The sequence below is a fragment of the Dama dama genome, chromosome 19 (assembly GCF_033118175.1).
Source record: "Dama dama isolate Ldn47 chromosome 19, ASM3311817v1, whole genome shotgun sequence".
Lineage (NCBI taxonomy): Eukaryota > Metazoa > Chordata > Mammalia > Artiodactyla > Cervidae > Dama > Dama dama.
This window is the reverse complement of record NC_083699.1, coordinates 49,639,387-49,661,949: the sequence shown is the minus strand read 5'-3', so window position 1 is coordinate 49,661,949 and position 22,563 is coordinate 49,639,387. Positions and strand designations below refer to the sequence as shown.

Here is a 22,563-nt window from a genome sequence, read left to right as displayed (position 1 = left end):
CTTCCCTGTCTCCTCTGGAAATGGGAATAAGTAACAACTGCTCAGCACTTTCTCCCAGGGTTTTGGAGGAGCAAATGAAGGAGTCTGAGTAGTTTGTGCCAACTATGAAAGGCTAAACAAATTAGTGATGGTATTACCATTATCAGCAACACCTGGGCCGGCCAAAGGGCAGCGGCATGAAGAGAGATGCCTTCCACAAGCTGCCTCCAGATAAAGAACCTGCACTTAAGCCATACTGGCAGCCTTTCTCTCCAAAGTCCCCGCTAAGGTCTACACGAAAGCTAGGAGGATTTTCTTTTTAAACAATGCCTGCTGTGTTTAATAATATACTTAACACAGTTGGGGTTGTGACAAGAAAGGGGAATAAGGTAAACTCTCTAAGCAGCAGTTTGGGATGTTTATAAAGCACTGCCACACTGTAGGTTTATGAAACCCCACTTAAATGTTTGTAACATAGGAAACTGCCATTTGAGAGCTCTCTGAGACTCCTGGCATGGACTCGGTGTCTTGCTCCCTTGTGGATTCCCATCAAGATGGGAAATACAGACCATTGAACAAAGTTGGCAGCATTCTCAAATCTTTTTGACCCTAGAGTCAAATCCTTCTGATTGATTTGGGGTAGGAGGAGGGAGAGGGCAGAGCTTCATGTTCCTTGAAGGCTGGTTACTGACATCAGCCAAGCACCATCCTAGACACCGCATGTCATTTAATGCCATCTTTCCCACTGGACCATTGGCTCAAGGAGGGTAGTGGGCATTCTGCCTCGCCCCCTGCTGGCCACCACCACTTAACCAACGGTAAGCTCAGTAAATCATCATCAAATAGGTTGAGCCCTTCAGTCTAACAGCTTTCCAGGTGGGCATTATGATCCCCAGTTTACGGATAAAACTCAGGCTTCAGTTGCTTGGGGATGTTGTTCAAGGCAAGAGAGTGTGTCTGGCTTAGAGTCTGGATACTGCATACTCTGTCTGCTCCTAGAGTTTACAATCCCTCACGCATCCCATATTGCTAAGGCCCTACTCTCTCAGAGGCCATGGATTTTATTGTTTTAAATCATTTTTTTTAAAGTTTCCATTCTATTGTATTTAAAAACAGATTCCAATCAAATATTATTAGAATTACACACAGGAGTAATTATGTTATAGATCTTTTGGTCCTATTTCCAGATTTTATGTATAAATCAGTCCTAAATTCATGGGAGAACTGAAATGTGACATAGGTCAAATATTCATTCAACCAACATGTATTAAATGCCCATTACATGACACACTGGGGGCTAGAGGCCTGAGGTAAAAAGATGAATTAACATGGTTCCTGTTTTTTAAGAACTTACAGTCTCTGACTGAACCATTTTTTCCTTTAAAAATTTATTACAAAAGTGAAACATAATGACTGCAGAATGTTTGGAAAGCCCATATAAGAAAAAAAAAATCACCCAATGTTAAGATGTTTTATAAATCCCGAGGTCAGAACCTATGTCTTAGTATCTCTGTATCCACAAAATCGTACACCATCCTGTATACTGCAATCTATGGGGTCACAAAGAGTCGGACATGACTGAGCGACTGAACTGAGAGAAGCAAGCAGTATTTTTTGAATGGGGGGACAGCCACTCTCCATCTCATCACCCTGAGAAAACCACTGTTAACGTTTAGGAAATATTCCTAGTTTTCCTTGACTGTGAAATGACTGATTCCATGTCATCCTCCCACTTCACCTAAGCCAGGTGGATCAATTTCTGGCTTCCTTAGCAGCCCCTGCAAATGATGCTGTGCTGCCCATCAAGTGTACTGGTAGTTTAGTTACCTTTTCAACTGGAGCAACTCTTCACACTTCTCCACCCATGGTCTGGGGTCTCCTTACGTAGATGGGGTTTCAAAAGTGTGGGAAAAGCAGTCCCTTTACCATATGCCCCATGCACCCCCAGCCCACCCAGAAAAACGTCAGGGGCAGGAAACTGGTCTATCCAAGATTGGTTTCCTTGGGTTGAGGGTAACTTTTACCAGCCTTCTTCAACGGGCTGCATGTTGATTCACCTGTGTTTTAAAACTGCTGGTCCCAACCAATTAAAAGAATTTCTAGGCATAAGGGCCAGGCATTGGGTTTTTGTGTGTTTTTAAAGTCACCTGGGTCAAGGAGTGAGAACCACCGGTTTAAAAGCAGGCAGGGCAGTGGTGTGAGTGGCCTTGGAGACTAGCAGAGAGCCCTGTGGTGGTCAGAATCATGGACACTCAGCTCTAGGACGAAGCATTACAGCAGTTTCCTGCAGCCTGTTTCATGAAAAACCTGAGTGGTAGACGCAGGCAAAAGGTTTGCAGAGAGGAACTTGGAGGAGGAATATCTTTTTCCAAAGGGCTTGATAGATGCCTCTATAAGGCAAAACTGCAAGAAACCAAGTTGACCTGTGACTTGGGTAAATCAGGGAGATAAGTGTGACTGCCCCAGTGGGCGGTTTGCCAGGCATACAAGCTTCCTGCCTTCGTTACGAAGTAAAGAAGAATTTTGCAAAATAAACTATTAGAGATAAGCCACTGCAACAATAGGCCTCTTAGCAGAAGAGAGATGATTAGAATTAAATAATCTTTATTTAAATACTCATTGAATATTTGTCAAGCATTGTGCAATATACATGGTGTCATTTAATCTCCATGATAACACTTTGTACTAGGTATTATTTATCCCCAGTTTATAATGAAGGAAAGTAATGGAAAAAATGACTAGGATAAAATCACATAAAACAAAAGAAGTGAGCCCCAACCTCTTCTACTCTGTAGCCCAAGTTTCATTCACCCCACCCAGCTTTGTGACCTAGACTATAGGATTAGAGGTCATACAAAAGATGGGAGAAAAATCAAGGCAATCATATTCTCAAGAAGGGGTAATGGGCAGTGGACTGGAAGGTTTTCCCTCTGTGAGCTCCATGTTGTCACATGGCAGACAGCTTGGTATGTACAAAGGGCACCAGCAGGGCCTCCACCAACCAGCCATACGACCAGACAGGTCACTAGGGCAACCCAAGTCTCCGTTTCCTCACCTAGGCAGCCAGGAGGGCAGTTCTGTGATTTTCAAGCTGCCTATGGAGACTTGGGCCACAGGAAGAGTTCTGGGAGGGCAGGATGAAGAAGTGGAATTTTCCTTTCCCCTAAACAAGTCAAACTCTGCATTTAGCTGCTGGGAGGAAATGACTGGATTCTTGTCCAGCACCCTTCCACTTTAATAGATGTCAGTTCCTCTGTTTTTGAATATTCCCAATGCTGGGAAGAATCAGTGCCATCACGATGCTTGAGTGAATGTCAAGGTGGAGGAGAATGGGTTTTCATGCATATAACAGGGAGGAAGAGCAAGTGAGGAAGACAGCAAGGCCAGCTCTGCAGTCACAGTACACCTGCCTGGGGCCCAGCTGCCCAGAGGGAGTGTGAACAGAGCCGATGGGAAGGTAAATCGGGTGCCCTTGTTACTGCCATAGTGCTGCGGTCACAAACTGCAGGGGCTGGGCTCAAGGCTTCTCGCCCCAAATTGTACTTTCACTTTGGTCACTATGATGAGCCTCCTGTTCTCTTTAAGTAGCTTAGGATTTAAGCAATTTTCTGTTTCTTTGTGTTTTTCAGATCTTAAATCCAAATTTCATCCAAGAAGGTGAGTTAAAAAGTGACAGAATTGACTACACAGGGATTGGCTAAATAAATTATGGCAAATCCAGCACTGAGGTAGCATCTTTAAACAATGGTCATGTAGTCCTGTACTTATGGACAAGGAAAATATTTAGGATAAACAGTGGGGTAAAAAAGACCACAACTTGCAACATGTATAATGGGATCCACTTTTTGTAAGAAAAGATACATTTCTATAAAATCTAAAAGGATATATATCAGACTGTTCACGGTAACCTCTGAGTGATGGCATCATGGAGATTGTCCTCTCTTTTTTTAAATCTATATTTCCTAATTTTTCTAAAACTAAACATTTATTAATGGCAACCCATTTCAGTATTCTTGCCTGGAGAATCCCATGGACAGAAGAGCCTGGCGGGCTACAGTCCATAGGGTCACACACAGAGTCGGACACAACTGAAGCGACTTAACATGGCATGGTACTTTACAAATACTTTTTCATAGGACACAAGTGACTCTGCTCTGTTAAGCTGAAGATTATTCGAATCATTACACAGCAAGGGTGGGGAATGAGAGGGTCGTGTTATAAAATAATTGTTTTGTTCTGTTTCTTCTGAATAATGCAAATTTATGTCATGTTGATTTGACCACAGTGGCGCCAGAATTCCTTGTGCCCTTAGTGGATGTGACCTGCTTGCTTGGGGACACGGTGACACTGCAGTGCAAAGTCTGTGGGCGGCCAAAGCCCACCATCACTTGGAAGGGTCCAGATCAGAACATCCTTGACACTGACAACAGCTCAGCTACATACAGCGTCTCCTCCTGGTAAGCAGCAGCCCCACATCAGCACCACACCTCCCCACACCTCGGGCAGTACCTGGAAGCTAAGTCTGGGATGCAGCTCCTGTTCAGGTTACTTAGTCTCTCAGAGAAGAGCTGCCCTGGAACCTATTCTAGCACAGACCCTTTGTGGCCCTTGGGATCCTATGAAACAGTGATATACTCAATTCCTCCATTAAGAACAATTTTCTTGGAGGAAAAAAAAATTACTTACTCCAAAGTATACAATAGAAAACAGAAAATCCAGCCACAAGTATACTTCCACACAAAGACTATAAAATCAAACTTGGTTGAACCAAAAGTGAAAGTGTTAGGCACTCAGTCATGACCAACTCTTTGCAACCCCATGGAGTGTAGCCCACCAGGCTCCTCTGTCCATGGGATTCTCCAGGCAAGAATACTGGAGTGGGTTGCCATTTCCAACTCCAGGGGATCTTCCTGGCTCAGGGATTGAACCTGGTTCTCCTGCATTGCAGGTAGACTCTTTACTTCTCAGTCACTAGGGAAGCCCCACTAATTAAGAACTTTCTTGAACAATGCTGCTTACAGAGGACAAGCAGTAACAAGCCCTAGATGCTTAAAAAACATTTATGGAAGAAACAGCTAGGATCAAGTCACTTCATCCTTTAGCTTAATGTTTTTGTGTGTGAAATGATATTCCCAGCAGAGACTCCATGGCCTGATCCTAAAATATCAGTGGACCCAGGGAGCTTAGGATGAGAGTCAGTGCGTGGCAAGGGTCATGAAGATTACCATGTTATGTCACAACCAGTGAGGAGGGAGTGGGACTGACTGTGACCTCTGGGTTTAACCTTTTCAGAGCAGTTCTTTAGTGTCCTGGACCCCAGGCTGGGACTACTGGGAAAGTTATTTAGTGAAGGAATTTGCTTAAGTCACTCAATTATTTTGAGGGTGCCACATGTAGAATGTGAACTACTTGAACATTTTCATTCTTTAGTCTTTCCATTTTTTGTACCACTTGTTATTGCTTATGGACTGAAAGTATTTTAGGGCCAAATATTTTAGGTAGTAATAGTAATATTGGGGATCAGTATTTGTATAGGACTTTATTTCAAACCATGTTCTAATTCTTTTCTCATTTTATTCCTTTACCATCCCTCATTTACAACCAACTTGAGAGATAGGCATGCCAAGAATTTTGTTCCTCTATATGGAATTGGGGAAATAGAGGGCAAGGTGCTCAGCTAAGGTGTGTAAGAAGATAACAAACAGGGACTAGACCTTGGTCCAACGGACTCAGCTCAGCACACCTTTTACCTTTCCTCGTTGATTGTCTCATTACTGGTATTTGAAGGACATCCTTTTCATGTCCCTAGTGATTCTGGGGAAATCACCCTGAAAATCTGCAATCTGATGCCCCAAGACAGCGGTATCTATACCTGCATAGCAGCAAACGACCATGGTACTGCGTCAACATCTGCTACTGTTAAAGTGCAAGGTACAGTTTCTTTGTTAGTCAAATATTTCTTGTGCTTTAATATTCATTTTTAATTATGATAAAATACACATAAGATGTACCATCTTCACCAATTTCCAGTGTGCTGTTCAGTAGTGTGAAGTACACGCACACTGTTGTGTAACCCATCTCCAGAACTCTCTTCATTTTATAAAGCTGAAACTCTGCACCCTTGAAACGAAGTATCTCCACTTCCCCCTCACTCCCCTCAGCCCCTGACAACCACCATTCTACTTTCTATGAGTTTGTGTCAGTCAAACATTTTAACTGGACATTACAAGGGTTCCCTGAGACCTGGGGAAGAGGGGCATTGTGTGAAAGTTTCAAAACAAGGTTGCAACAAATGGGAACAGAATGAATCTTTGATAAGAGTTGTCCGGGCCCTACTGTATGCCTCCTACAGCACAGTTTTCTCACTGAGCTTTCTGTCCAGTATGCAGCATTTAGTCCAAGGAAGAATTCCGACAGCAAGTTGTGTCTCCCAAGTCTCCCTTAGCCTAGGAAAGATGTACCATTTTGTGCACAAGGTCACAGGAAACATATGAGGTAAAGGTTAGGTCATGCCCTCGGTGATTTTCAGCCTTGGCATAAATGCCAAGTTCTGCAGAAATGGCATTTGACCCTAATTTCTCTCCCGCAGGTGTTCCAGCGGCCCCTAACCGCCCCATTGCCCAAGAGAGAAGCTGCACTTCCGTGATCCTCCGCTGGCTGCCCCCATCCAGCACGGGAAACTGCACCATTTCTGGTTACACCGTGGAGTACAGAGAGGAAGGTGCACCGCCTCCCCTGCCTCCTCTTCTATCTTCTCTTTCTCCTAAGGAGGTCCTTCCGAGTCATAACACTGTCTGCTTCCATGCCTTTCATCAGCTGCCCCTTCTCGTATCTTCCAACTCAGCACCAAGGCCTCAGGCCAGGCTTCAGTTGCTTTTGATCTCAAACACCGAGCAAGATTTTTTGCCAAAATGATAATAACTCATGGCAGGTGACAAAGTACCTTCACCTGCTCTTACCTACTTAACAAGCCTGATCACCCAGACAGGGACAATCAGGCCCATTTTACAGGTGAGGAGGCTAAAGCTTAAAGAAAGTTAAGAAGCATGAAGCTGGGGTTCTTAAGAGGCAGAGCTGGCACAAGAACCCAGTTCTCTATTAATAGTTTGCTAATCTGTGATCTTTCTTCCAGAGTAGTAACTAGGAGAGCAAAAGCAATGCTCCACCCCACCTAACCCTTCATCTTTACCCCTAGACGAAACTTAAGAGATCACTGTATAAATTTAGAGATCACTTTTTAAATTGTTCAGTTTTTAACTTTGTTATATTTACACACTAAGAGTGCATACATATCCTTAGTAGTTAGGAACAACTATTATCAAGAAGAATTCATTGAAATGAGAAGCTGCCAGGTAACTCTAATTGTTAATAGCACTCTCTGAACCAGGTGATGAATCACACACCTGAATTGAAAGCAACGGTTTACAGAATCCTCTGTTTTGCTCTGCTCTCTGTTACTCTTCTTATTTTCACCCTTCTTTCCCTCTGCAGTTATATTTGTCCACCTCTTTGTTTAGCTGTTCACTCTGTCTCAACTCAGCACAAAGGCATTGATGCTGAGCTGAGAGACACGTCTCTCCAAGCTTGTATTTCCCTTGGCATTCTTTAGGTCATAGTTCATCTTATGAACTAAGTTCTCTTGGGAAAGTTATCTAATCTTTCTGAGCCTCAGTTACTTTATGTGTAAAGTGAGACTATTGCTCCCAATCTCATAGGGCTTCTGTGGATTTAAGTGACAACATGGAATGAGAGAATTATGGGTAAACTCCTTCCATGGTATTTTACATGTACATGGTGCACAGTACATGTTCATTTCCATTCTGTTTCCATTTTCAAATGCCTGTTTTCTCTGACTTTGTTATTAATATACAATATATTTTTCTGGCCTTATTGAAAATGTGCTGTGTGTTCCTCTGTAAATTCATCTTGCTCTGTCTTTCACTCTCTTACGTGCCCATTTGGAAATGAACAGACTCTACAGGCCAGCTGCTTTAATACCACTCATGATGTATTCAGTCTCTTAAGAAATCGAACCCAGACCTGCCACAGTTAGCCAACAGGCTTTCAAGGCCCGAGGCAGTGACCACAACTGTCCCTTGAATGGAATGTGTCATTTTTCCTTTCATTGTTTGCTGAAGGTCTTTGAAACAATGTCCCTCTGGCCTTTTCTCTTTCCCACTCCTTGAAAATTGTGCCCTAGGTTCCCAGGCCTGGCAGCAGTCAGTAGCGTCAACCTTGGACACCTACCTTGTCATTGAAGACCTCAGTCCTGGGAGTCCTTATCAGTTCAGAGTCAGTGCCAGTAACCCCTGGGGGATCAGCCTTCCCAGCGAGCCTTCAGAATTCGTACGACTTCCAGAATACGGTGAGTCCCAGCCACACCCAGCACTCTGCTGGTGAAGACAAGACAACTGGCCAGTTGTCATATACTCACCAGCCCTGGCAGCCCACTGGCCTGCTGGGCCATTGAGCTAGAGCTGACCTGGATTTGCTTGTTGGCTTCTGTCAAGTACCATTTCAGAAGCCTGATGAAGAGTGTTTCCATAAAGTATGGGGCTCAAGTTAGATCTGCCACCCATGTCTCCCCTAGGCCTACCATGTCCTGGGCACCTGTGTGTGTGTTGCCAGACACCTAGAGGGGCAGGCAGGAGCCATGAGTCCCATGGGTGCTACTTGTCCTGCCTCTGTGATGGAAACACCACACCTTCTCTTCCCTGGGAACCCCTGCCAGCCTAAGTGCACCTCACAGAATTAGTGACAGCCCCACTCACCAATTTAAAATGGGTAAAGGAAAGCCACTGGCTCGAAGGTTGGAGTTAAAATGAATATCATTTCTCCACCCCCAGCCCTCTCAGCATGTCTTTCTTCAGGGTGGATATATTTTTATGTAGATATGTTGAATGACTAATATATGCATTTAACTAGCTGCATTTGAGTATTTTACAAACCTGGTTCTTTTTTTGCCCCTCTATTCATGAACTCACCAAGCCACCTTGGTCCCTGGGACATTTTGTAAGAAATCTCCCAATAGTGAAGTTTGGGGCAGTGCAGGACAATGGACTGTGTGGGGTAGGGATAGGAAGTCACTGAAATTAAAAGACAGTGAACTTGTGTCTTTGGGTCAAGGGCATGCCGGAGTCTCCAGAGGGGCTGTGGACCCTCTAGGGCCCCTGGGCTGCCGCCCCCCACCCACCCCCATGGTTAACTCCGGAACTGTTCCCCAGGCCCTCCCCACTGCTAGCTGGGCTCAGCTCTGCTCCCAAGGGGCCTGTGACTCACTGGGAAACCTTGGTCCTGGTTCTTTATTTCCTCAGAACTCTTACATGGGTAAGCCATGTTCAGCCTCAGCCCAGCTGTGCTGTGGGCAAACTGAGATGACCAGGGTCAAGAGAGACGTGCTGCAGCTTAACTGCTCTTCTCCCAGCTGCCCCCTGAGTCCCACCCAGGATGACCACTGCTTCTGTTTTGCTTCCTGTTGTGAGCCTTGCTCCCCAGCAGACAACACAAATGTTGGTGTGCATGCTTGTGTGTGTGTGTGTGTGTGTGTGTGTGTGTGTGTGTAAATCATTGCCAGGGAATTAACGTATCAAACAAGGTAGTGCTGCCAAAGATTATGCCAGGTGTATTAATATATTTGGGGTAAAGCTAAATCATTTGGTATACCAGATAGGCTCGTTAATGCAGAGAATAAAGGGGTGAGAATGAGCAGTTTTTAGACTGCTCTGTGCATGTTCCTTTTCTCGTTGGACTTGTAACTCTTCCCCTTTCCTCTCTGCTGCATCCTTCCTACAGCCCTGATTCTCACTGGCTTTTCTAGGCCTTTCAAAGTGTTTTGTTTTTTTCCTCCCTTATAATTTTTGCTACCAGATTTCTATTTGAAAACATCCAGAAGTTACATTTCTGATTGTTCCAAGTTTTCCCTTCATTTATGGAGATAGTATGGGGAGTCTGACTCTGTCATATCAGTTTCCCCTTGGCTAGCATTTTTTTAGATAACATTTCAGAGAATTGTGGCATTTTCCCACTGAGTTAGATTCCATATTTAGTCATGAGAATTGCTTTGGGGATGATGTTGGAGCTTTTCTGTTAACCTTTTCGTTACTCTTGTATGACTTTCTCAATATGATAAATGGATCCTTTCTCTTCCAAAGACGCTGCTGCTGATGGTGCCACCATTTCTTGGAAGGAAAATTTTGATTCAGCTTATACTGAGCTGAATGAAATTGGAAGGTAATGACCCAGTTTTCTGTTCCTTCATTTATGAACACTTAACAACATCACATCATGAACATGACTTTTTTCTTGTTTTTTGTTTCTTTCGCTAAGTGCATTTTCTCTATACTAAGAAAAAACCAGACTGTTTATGTGTCTTTTCTATGGTTCTTTTTCTAACTTAAGTTGAAGTTCTCAGCCTTTCTGCTTTTCTCCTATAAGAATTTAAGGCTCAGTCTTCTCTTCAGGGTACAGTTTAGCTGCATCCGGAGTTCTGATTGTGGCATTTTCATTGTTCAGCTCTAAGTACTTAATCCTTCAGCTATGATTCTTCTCTTTGACCCAACTGTAGAAATGTTTTTAAAATGTCCAAATGTATGAGATTTTTTTAATTATCTTTTTTTTCTTTTTTCTTTTTATTGAAGGATAATTGCTTTATAGAATCTTGTTGTTTTCTGTCAAACCTCAACATGAATCAGCCATAGGTCTATATATATCGCCTCCCCTTTGAACCTCCCTCCCATCTCCCTCCCCATCCCACCCCTCTAGGTTGATACAGAGCTCCTGTTTGAGTTTCCTGAGCCATTCGGCAAATTCCCGTTGGCTCTCTATTTTACATATGGTAATGTAAGTTTCCATGTTACTCTTTCCATTTATCTCACCCTCTCCTCCCCCTCCCCATGTCCATAAGTCTATTCTCTATGTCTGTTTCTCCATTGTTGCCCTGTAAATAAGTTCTTCGGTACCATTCTTCTAGATTCCGTATATATGTGTTAGAATACGATATTTATCTTTCTCTTTCTGACTCACTTCAGTCTGTATAATAGGTTCTAGGTTCATCTGCCTGATGAGAACTGACTCAAATGCATTCCTTTTTATGGCTGAGTAATATTCCACCGTGTATATGTACCACTACTTCTTTATCCATTCATGTGTCGATGGACATCTAGGTTGCTTCCGTGTTCTAGCTATTGTAAATAGTGCTGCAGCGAACAATGGGATACATGTGTCTTTTTTTTTTTCATTTTTTAAAAAATTAATTAATTTATTTATTTTATTAGTTGGAAGCTAATTACTTCACAACATTTCAGTGGGTTTTGTCATACATTGATATGAATCAGCCATAGAGTTACACGTATTCCCCATCCCGATCCCCCCTCCCACCTCCCTCTCCACCCGATTCCTCTGGGTCTTCCCAGTGCACCAGGCCCGAGCACCTGTCTCATGCATCCCACCTGGGCTGGTGATCTGTTTCACCATAGATAATATACATGCTGTTCTTTCGAAACATCCCACCCTCACCTTCTCCCACAGAGTTCAAAAGTCTGTTCTGTACTTCTGTGTCTCTTTTTCTGTTTTGCATATAGGGTTATCGTTACCATCTTTCTAAATTCCATATATATGTGTTAGTATGCTGTAATGTTCTTTATCTTTCTGGCTTACTTCAGTCTGTATAATGGGCTCCAGTTTCATCCATCTCATTAGAACTGGAACCCTCTTACACTGTTGGTGGGAATGCAAACTAGTACAGCCACTATGGAAAACAGTGTGGAGATTTCTTAAAAAACTGGAAATAGAACTGCCATATGACCCAGCAATCCCACTTCTGGGCATACACACTGAGGAAACCAGATCTGAAAGAGACACGTGCACTCCAATGTTCATCACAGCACTGTTTATAATAGCTAGGACATGGAAGCAACCTAGATGCCCATCAGCAGATGAATGGATAAGGAAGCTGTGGTACATACACCATGGAATATTACATGTGTCTTTTTAGCTTCCTCAGGGTATATGCCTAGGAGTGGGATTTCTGGGTCATATGGTGGTTTTATTCCCAGTTTTTTAAGGAATCTCCATACTGTCTTCCATAGTGGCTGTATCAATTTACATTCCCACCAACAGTGCAAGAGTGTTCCCTTTTCTCCACACTCTCCAGCATTGTTTGTAGATTTTTTGATGAGGCCCATTCTGACTGGTGTGAGGTGATATCTCATTGTAGTTTCGATTTGCATTTCTCTGATGAGTGATGTTGAGCATCTTTTCATGTGTTTGTTAGCCACCTGTATGTCTTCTTTGGAGAAATGTCTGTTTAGGTCTTTTTCCCACTTTTTGATTGGGTTGTTTGTTTTCCTGGCATTGAGTTGTATGAGCTGCTTGTATATTTTGGAAATTAATCCTTTGTCAGTTGTTTCATTTGCTATTATTTTCTCCCATTCTGAGGGTTGTCTTTTCACCTTGCTTATAGTTTCCTCTGCTGCACAAAAGCCTTTAAGTTTAATCCCATCCCACTTGTTTACTTTTGTTTTTATTTCCATTAATCTAGGAGGTGGGTCATAGAGGACCTTGCTTTGATTTATGTCATTGAGTATTCTGCCTATGTTTTCCTCTAAGAGTTTTATAGTTTTTGGTCTTACATTTAGGTCTTTAATCCATTTTGAGTTTATCTTTGTGTATGATGTTAGGAAGTGTTCTAATTTCATTATTTTACATGTAGCTGTCCAGTTTTCCCAGCACCATTTATTGAAGAGGCTGTCTTTGCCCCATTGTATATTCTTGCCTCCTTTGTCAAAAATAAGGTACCCATAGGTGCATGGGTTTATTTCTGGGTTTTCTATCTTGTTCCATTGGTCTGTATTTCTATTATTGTGCTTGTACCATACTCTCTTGTTGACTGTAGTTTTGTAGTATAATCTGAAGTCAGGAAGGTTGATTCCTCCAGCTCCATTCTTCTTTCTCAAGACTGTTTTGGCTATTCTGGGTCTTTTGTGTTTCCATATGAATTGTGAAATTTTTTGTTCTAGTTCTGTGAAAAATGCCATTGGTAATTTGATAGGGATAGCATTGAATCTGTAGATTGCATTTGATAATATAGTCATTTTCACAATATTGATTCTTCCTACCCAGGAACATGGAATATCTCTCCATCTGTTTATGTCTTTCTTTCATTAGTGTCTTATAATTTTCTGTGTACAGTTCTTTTGTCTCCTTAGGTAAGTTTATTCATAGATATTTAGTTATTTTTGTTGCAATGGTGAATGGGATTGATTCCTTAATCTCTCTTTCTGAATTTTCATTGTTAATGCATAGAAATGCAAGTGATTTCTGTGTATTGATTTTGTATCCTACAACTTTGCTAAATTCACTGATTAGCTCTAGTAATTTTCTGATACTATCTTTAGGGTTTTCTATATACAGTATCATGTCATCTGCAAACAGTGAGAGCTTTACTTCTTTTCTGATCTGGATTCTTTTTATTTCTTTTTATTCTCTGATTGCTGTAGCTAGGACTTCCACAACTATGTTGAATAATAGTGGTGAAAGTGGACACTTGTGTCTTGTTCCTGATTTTAGAGGGAATGCTTTCAGTTTTTCACCATTGAGAATAATGTTTGCTATAGGCTTATCATATATGGCCTTTCCTATGTTGAGATAGGTTCCTTCCATGCCCATTTTTTGAAGAGTTTTAATCATAAATGGGTGCTGAATTTTGTCAAAGGTTTTTTCTGCATCTATTGAGATTATCATATGATTTTTATCTTTCAGTTTGTTAATATTGTGTATCACATTGATTGATTTGCATATATTGAAAAAGCCTTGCATTCCTGGAATACACCCAACTTGATCATGGTGTATGAGCTTTTTGATGTGTTGTTGAATTCTGTTTGCTAAAATTCTGTTGAAGATTTTTGCATCTATGTTCATCAGTGATATTGGCCTGTAGTTTTCTTTTTGTGTGCTGTTTTTGTCTGGTTTTGGTATCAGGGTGATGGCCTCATCAAATGAGTTTGGAAGTGTTTCTTCCTCTGCAATTGTTTGAAAGAGTTTTCAAAGGATAGGCATTAGCTGTTCTCTAAATGTTTGATGGAATTCTTCTGTGAAGCCATCTGGTCCTGGGCTTTTGTTTTTTGGGAGATTTTTAATCACAGCTTCAATTTCAGTGCTTATAATTGGGTTGTTCATAATTTCTATATCTTCCTGGTTCAGTCTTGGAAGATTGAACTTTTCTAAGAATCTGTCCATTTAAAAAATTATCTTCTTACTACTGATTTCTAATTTAATAACCATGTGGTTAGAGAATTTGGTCTGTATGATACTGATTCCCTGATTTTTGTTGGGACTTGCTTTATGAGTAGTATATGGTCAATTTTCATAAGAAGTTCCATGTCTTCCTTAGAAGAATGTATAAGCACTAATTGTTGGGTTCAAGTGTCTCTTTTTCTTTCTTCCCTTCAGTTAGAAAAATGTGTTCTCAAAAATGAAAAGGATAAAAATATGACTTTTAACAGAATAGTGAAAAATAGTGTATCACATGTCTCACAAAATAGTTGATAATAAAGAAAAAAAGGGGTTCATGCTTTTGATATATTGGTCTCCAGGTGGTCTAAGTGAGAGAATGTGAGTAGGTCTTGCAAGTCACCCACCCTCCTGTGATGTGTAAATAAGAGAGCACCCACTAGCAATGGGCCATTGGTATCATCTCCATCTCTGATTGACATTTCTCAGCGAAGCATAAAATTTCCTAAGTGGTTGTGACAGAGGTTGTGGAGAGAGCAAAAATGATCATTATTCTCATTTTCCTAGGCAGGAGTCACAATGTAATTCACTGCCTTTTGTTACAGCTCCTTTCATAAAAATCCAGCTTTGGCTCTACTTCCTGATCTTCTTCGTGTAGGTAGCCAAACAGAAAAACAGGGGGGAGAGTCAATGGAAATCTACATGGTAATGATGATGGTGCTTATTGAGTAATATAGCCCTCTGGATACTATGCAGATATTATACAAAGTTATTTAATCTACTCCTTACAACACCATGAGGTAGTGTTTGAGTAGATTTCCAATAAAAGAAACTCAGGCTCAGAGGTTAAGTAACTTTCTCAAGATCCCACAACTAGTAAGTATAGAGCCAGGATTCAAACCCTGGGTACCTGACTTTAAGCCTGTGTTTGTTTTACTAATATATGTTGTTTCTCATCACAGCAATTTTTGTCAAAAATAAATTTTGGTAATTGAAATCTAGTTTGCTCCATGATACTGAAGTTTGTGAAGCTATATATGACCCCCAGAGCTTCATGGTGGATCAGCAATAAAGAATCTGCCTGCAATGCAGGAGACGTGGGTTCAATCCCTGGGCTGGGAAGATCCCCTGGAGAAGGAAATGGCAACCCACTCTAGTATTCTTGCCTGGGAAATCCCAAGGACAGAGGAGCCAGTGGGCTACAGTCCATGGGGTTGCAAGAGTCAGACACGACTTAGTGACTAAACCACTATCACACTATGAGCCCCAATAATAAGCAGAGCAAATCCCCATCTGGTTCTAAACGAAACTGGCTCAGTCCCCTGAATGTACCAGTTAAGTCCTCCCTGAAGCCTGTATTTGCTATTAATAGTCATAGGCTAAGGCACGTTTTTCTCTTCAAAGATGGATGTTTTGATATTTCTTAAGGAGAGATCAATTTTCTGATCTGTTCAAAGCAACCAATTTTTTTAAAAGTTCATCTACAATAACCTGAAGATTTTCCTCTCTCCCAAGTATAGTCTTCACACTTTTAGAAGATCCTTTAAAATGCTGTTATGTTAACAGAATGGAAGTAAGACATGTAGATACTTACATGAGACACAAAATATATCTGTGCCACTGTGCCAGGGTCATATAAGTGAGTCAGCTTTCTCCATCACACATAAACCTAGAATTCTAGGTCTATACGGCTATCTTGTTAGAAATGGCTCTTCAGTAATTATTACAAAAAAGAAATATCTTCACTCCTATAGTTCATTCAAAGAAGCAAAGAGCACTTGAGCATAGCATACTTAACCAGAAATAAACTATACAGGCACCATTGCAGCTTAAAGAAGCCAAAGAGTTATCCCCTGGGAATGCTACCTGGTTACAGGATCCAAAAAGGCAGCAGTATAGCCTATAGAGTTGGATGATAAGGAAAGCTGAGCACCAAAGATCTGATGTTTTTGAACTGTGCTGTTGGAAAGGACTCTTGAGAGTCCCTTGGACTGCAAGGAGATCAAACCAGTCCATCCATAAAAGAAATCAGTCCTGAATATTCATTGGAAGGACTGATGCTGAAGCTGAAACTCCAATACTTTGGCCACCTGATGCAAAGAACTGATTCATTTGAAAAGACCCTGATGCTGGGAAAGATTGAAGGTGGGAGGAGAAGGGGACAACAGAGGATGAGGTGGTTGGATGACATCACTGACACAGGACCCTTATGAGAATATATAAATGCTAGATACTGAGGACCCCTGTTCTGTTATCAAACAGGCTTCCAGAGGTGGAAAACCAAGGCTTCACATTCTTGCCAGAAAGTAAGAGGGTCTTTCTCTGCAAAATTTGACCAACTCAAGAGGAAAAATTTAAAGATACTGACTTTGAAGTTTCCCCCAACTAAACAGTCCATGCAGTTCACCATACAGTGAGAGTCAAGTTGACAGAATCCATCCACAAACTCAGAGCTTCCAAGCAACTTCTAGTCCCCAGTTGTTAAAATGAACCAATTTATGATGCTGGCCAAGATGGAGTAAGCACATTTCGCCTTTCTCTCTCACTGACTACACTAGCATCTCTGGATGAAATACAAACAGCAACTATCTGAGCTTCCTGAAAAGTAAATAACAGGGAGACTGGGGAGAGAGGTAACACCTGAAACAGACATGGACAGTGGCAGTGAATTTTCTGGGCTTTGAGGTTTTTTATCCTCTCTTTGATCTCCTAGCTTTGACCTAAGGGTGGGCCAAATCAGGAAACTGTCCTGCATGCCCAGAGAGCAAAATCTCTGAGAGAAACCCATCTTTATGGCCAAAAAACAGGAAGAAAGCTATGAGATCCCTATTTTCACCTTTTTCTTCTTTCTTTTACTCCTTTACCCCCAAGAGTATTGATATGGAAGTATATGATGATGCAGAGGCTAAAATTCTGATGGAATCCAATATTTCTGGCCAGCAGAACTATAGAAAGGGTCTTTGAGCTAAAGAATGTAAGAGAAATCTCAGTGAAAAGAGAATTAAATATTTTTATAAGAATCATATGCAAAGGGTTAGGAATAATAATGCTTTGGGCATTAACAGTTAACATCATCATTCACACTAGAAGTTAGAAGGCAACAGAATAATTCCTTCAAATTTTTTTCAACCTATAATTATACCCAGCTAACATCACTTCATGGGAAATAGATGGGGAAACAGTGGAAGCAGTGTCAGACTTTATTTTTTGGGGCTCCAAAATCACTGCAGATGGTGATTGCAGCCATGAAATTAAAAGACGCTTACTCCTTGGAAGGAAAGTTATGGCCAACCTAGCTAGCATATTAAAAAGCAGAGACATTACTTTGCCAACAGAGGTCCATCTGGTCAAGGCTATAGTTTTTCCAGTGGTCATGTATGGCTGTGAGAGTTGGACTATGAAGAAAGCTGAGCACCAAAAAATTAATGCTTTTGAACTGTGGTGTTGGAGAAGACTCTTGAGAGTCCCTTGGACTGCAAGGAGATCTAACCAGTCCATCCTAAAGGAGATCAGTCCTGGGTGTTCATTGGAAGGACTGATGCTGAAGCTGAAACTCCAATACTTTGGCCACCTCATGTGAAGAGTTGACTCATTGGAAAAGACCCTGATGCTGGGAGGGATTGGGAGGAGAAGGGGACAACAGAGGATGAGACGGTTGGATGGCATCACCGACTCGATGGACATGAGTTTGAGTAAACTCCGGGAGTTGGTGATGGACAGGGAGGCCTGGTGTGCTGCGATTCATGGGGTTGCAAAGAATCGGACACGACTGAGCAACTGAACTGAACTGAACCTAACAATCAATTATAAATGTAGAATAAGCATATTTTAGATATGTAAATCTCCACAACTTATTTCAAATGCACTCTTTGTCAGAAATGATTAAAGAATGTATTTTACTACAAACATGAAAAATTATCTTACTTTACTAGAGGTTCAACTGTGACCAGCACTGAACATAGTTGCAATAATGGAAAAACTGAATATTGATTACAATATAATTCTCTTGGAAGGGCAGGGAATGGGGAAAGTGGTTATGTAGTAGAGACAAAGGAAGGAAAGAGGCTAAAATCTCATCTTCCATAGTGGGATGTCAACAGATAATAACTAAAATTGAAAAATCAAGAAGTAGTCATATGAAACATACTATACTTAGTGCCATAGAAGAAAATATCTGAAAAATCAGCAAAATATATTAAACTGCCTCTGTGGGAAGAAAAATGGTGATGAATGGAGAATGAGACACTACTGCTTTTGATGACAAACTTTGCTAAAGCTAATGACTTTTTATTTTTATTTTTTTTTGGAGTGACGAAAGAGTCATTTATGTAACATGTCTACAGTTTACAGAGGGCTTTCGTTTACACAATCTCACATTACTCTCAGAATGATTTGCAAAGTAGAACACTTTGTCACATTTCACAAGTAAGGAACTGCTTAGAAAAATGCTATCACCTGTGGCCATGTTTCCTTTGTGGGTTTTGGGGGTACCACCTTCTTCAGCCATTTTTTCCCTCCTCCTTTTTTCTCTCTTGGGAAAGGCTTTTTCTTTGGTGAAAGTGAAAGTGTTAAGTTGCTCAGTTGCGTCCGACTCAGCGACCCCATGGAAATCTCCAGGCAAGAAACTGGAGTGGGTACCTCCCCTTAAAATAAATGCTAATGGGCCTTTCCTCTTCTGCTGGTACCCTCTCATTAGGTGGCCTCACCCACTCTCATGTTTAGCCATCACACGTAACTGACAGCTGCCAAATCTACAATGCAGAGCCTGGAATCCTCCGCGGAGCACTTGACCTATACACACAACTTCTGCCTCGTGGCCAAGGCCTGCAGAGGCAGCTGGTAAGGACTGTGAGGAGGGAGGAGGCTGGTGTTCAGCTGAGGGACAGGACTGCAAAAGCCACTGGAGCTCGGAGGTGTGCGAATCCTACATACTTGACATGATTTTCCAGCATGTTGATTTTTTATTCCTAAGCTAACTCTTTTTTCTACATGGTCCTAATCTCACATCACTTCAATTCTTTCTTTCAAAGTGAGAGAAGTTTAAAATATGAATCTGAATGATATAAGAATTTTGAATGGTATGAGCCAAGCATTATCAGTCTAATTATACCATTCACTCACTCACTCACTCACCTGATTTGTTCAAACATTTATCGAGCGCTTTTCAATTGCCAGGAGTGGCGCAAGGCGTTGGGCTTAACAATGATTAAGACAAAGTCCCCCAAGGAGCTCACAGTCTAATGGTAAACTACTGAGTAAACTGAGGCACAGAGTGGTAATGACTTACCCGATGAGGTAGAAAGAGCGAGGTGCTCAGGAACATGGGACTAGAGCTGGAGAGAGGGCAGGGGACCACTGACTCATTGTAAATAAACCCCTCTGGTTGAAAAGCAAGGCTGTGTACAGAAACATATTACAAAATCTTGCAAAAAAGGTTAAAATAGTTTTCAACTGTCACCATGACTGAATTCATGTCTTGCAAGGAATTCAGTCATGAGCTGATGGCATTTCTGCACTTGTCCCCAAAGCTTGGGGCACATCAGCAGTCTGCTTGGACACAATGACTCTGTAGGGAGCCTGAAGTCCAATTTTAGCACTGGGAAACCATACTGAAATACTTGCATTAAATCCACAAACTTTAACTGCACACATATTTATGGTACTTCTACATGTAGAAGTTAGGGAAAAAACTCTCCTCTAACCCTCATTCGGAGGAGTCTAATAAGTTATAGATACCACAGAAATTAGAGAATATGTCTGTTACTTTCCATATTTACATTTTGGCTGTACAAGGGTGAACAGCCTCACTTAGACGTATTTCACAAGTGATCTAGACATTATACAAATATGTACAAAGACATCACATCAGGTGTGTGCACACACCCATCCATGCAGACATGAACTGATGTAAGGCAACTTCTTTTGTGACAACAACACGTGATCCGCACGGCAAAGGGCAGAGTCCACGAAGAGCTGTCCACCCCGCCTGCCTGTCTGTTTCAGTGACAGTCGTGTGATTCAGTAATTTCTGTAGGCAAGATGACTGCTTCACTGGCAAAAAAGCAGTAAATAATTATAAAAAGAGCTGTTTTCAAATGCAGAAACCGCCATTATCCAGGAATCTAAGGAGCAAAGTGCTTGGAGGCACTCCTGGCCTTCTTGCAGCTACCAAGAATGAGAAAACGGCAGGGACGATTTATTGCTCTGAGGATCTTCATCCACACAGGAGTCCAAGAGACTCCATGCATGGACCGTCAAAACACCATCAGTTGCTCACTTCAAGCACTTCCTCACTTTGATGTGAAGGATTTTCTTCTTTCTCAGGTTGAGGGTGCTCCGAAGGCTTGCTTTTGGATGAAGAGGTCCCTACACTGTCTGACGTTTTATTACGTCAGAGTGGGAACCCTGCTCCACTTCACATAAATAAACGTCAATGGGTCCTTTGGTGCTCCTGATATGTACTGTGATAGAATCCTTCCTGGGAGCTGGAACATCCACTCTGGTTTCTGCCGGTGCTTTAACTGCAATTACAATCTGTTCATGGAAGGCTTGGATGCTATGAATGTCTTGATACGTCACATATGCTAGTCTTTCATTTTCTTTGTCATCTGTCAACTCAAACAATTGCTGAGCACAATCCTTGATTAACTCATCCAGGGCATCTTCCATTGTTGATAAGCCAGACAGCTCCTCCTGCAGCTTCTTCTGTTGGGGCACTGCTCCAAAATTGCTAAGATCAGAGCCTATCCACCGAATATGGTTCTTAGACTTCTTTTCAACCAGGTTGATTCCATCTAAGACGTTGGTGATGTCATACACCCTTCCTTTTCGTACTCCCAGTTTCGTTGCAACCTTGTTTAAGTCAAGAATGCCCCCAGGAGCAGATTTCTCATGGACACATATTGTACGTTATTTTCTAAATTAATCCTTATTTTTGATGGCAGCAGGCCCTCCACGTTGATGGGGTCGCGGCAGCGGCGGCGCACAGTCTCCTCCGCTGGGTCCACTAGCAGGCTGGGCAGCTTCCGCGCCGGCCGCTGCTGATTCATGCTGCCCGGCCAGTAGCTCCTCGCCTCGCACCCTCGAGAGCTCTCCCGCCTTCTCCCGCGCCGCTCGGGCGACGTACCCCGCCCCGCCCCTGCCCCAACACACGCACAACACGCCGGGTCCCGGGGGGTAGGGGGGCGGGAGGGGAGAAGGGGGCGTCGTCAAGCACGAACCGAGGCCCTGGCCGGCTCAGAGGCGCCGCCTAACTAGACCGGCTGGCGGACCGGACGCGACCCCGGGAGGTGGGATGCGGGCGGGCTAGAGAACACCGTGACCCGCGTACCTCAGGACGCCAGTCCCGCCGTTTTCCCGCATCGCTAATGACTTTTTAAACCATAGGGATGCATAACATTGATAAACACAAAATATATTTTAAAAATTAAGGTAGCAATACTGTGACATAACCACCAATTCAGATCTCTCTTCAGCAATCAGTTGTTTTCCTGCATTTAAAGTCCTCTGGAAGGAGTGACCTATAGGAAACAAACAAGAGACAGTGTTGTTAAAACCCAGGATGGCAAATTATTACTTGATAATGTAAAATAGAACAGCGAATTTGGCAAAGTACTTGTTCACTATGCCAAGATTGATGTCTGGTGTGTAATAGGCATTTGTCTAGTACTTGCTTTGTTAATTAGGGCCTTCTCTTCTTTGGGGAAAATTTACAGTTACTATCAGGAAGTTGCTTGGTGAACACAGAGCCAGGTCAAGGAGTCAACTGGACAGTCTTAGTGGTGGCCGTGATATCTGATGACTTCATTTCTGCTAGATGAGTGGACTGCCCTAGGACTTCTCACTCCCCTACTCTTGGGTTAGGGCACCTCACGGACAGATTCTGAATGTTGCTGCCTTGTCACCTCTTCAGCCTTCCCTCTCTCTTCTTCCATTGCCAACCAGTTTCTCCTTCTGTGTTACTTTCTTACTACCTTCCACAGGCCTATAGGTGAGTCTGGGAATCAGTCTAATTTAGGTGTAGTTATTTTTGTTAGATGTGAAAATGGGGTGGTAGTGACATATTTTTAAATGTCCTTGTCAAACTAGAGATGAAAACTTAGTATTTACATGAGAAATAACATGCATTTAAAACACTCCAGAAAAAAACAAAACAAAACAAAAAAACGGGCAGTAGATAGGTAAAGAATAGATGAAAGGTTGGCAAAATGTTGATAATTGTTGATACCGGCTGCTGGGTACATAGAAGATCTGTTATACCCTTCTCTCTACTTTTGTGTATATAGGAAATTTTCTGTAACAAAAGGATAAGAAATATAAAATAAGATGAAAAAAAAAATTGCCTCTTTAGAAAAT

At 42.1% G+C, this 22,563-nt stretch overlaps 1 protein-coding gene and 1 pseudogene across 1 annotated transcript in view; one reads left to right on the top strand and one right to left on the bottom strand.

Moving 5' to 3' along the window:
• The window catches only part of LOC133073478 (kalirin-like), a 122,095-nt gene that overhangs the window by 89,343 nt on the left and 10,189 nt on the right, over positions 1-22,563 (top strand). Inside the window, exons 20-25 of the mRNA XM_061166985.1 lie at positions 3,609-3,636; positions 4,265-4,436; positions 5,789-5,910; positions 6,569-6,700; positions 8,180-8,344; positions 10,131-10,209. Of these exons, the coding sequence (XP_061022968.1) occupies positions 3,609-3,636; positions 4,265-4,436; positions 5,789-5,910; positions 6,569-6,700; positions 8,180-8,344; positions 10,131-10,209 (698 nt within the window). The remainder of the gene's footprint in view (positions 1-3,608; positions 3,637-4,264; positions 4,437-5,788; positions 5,911-6,568; positions 6,701-8,179; positions 8,345-10,130; positions 10,210-22,563) is intronic.
• Positions 20,299-21,317, bottom strand: LOC133073954 (transcription factor E2F6-like; annotated as a pseudogene).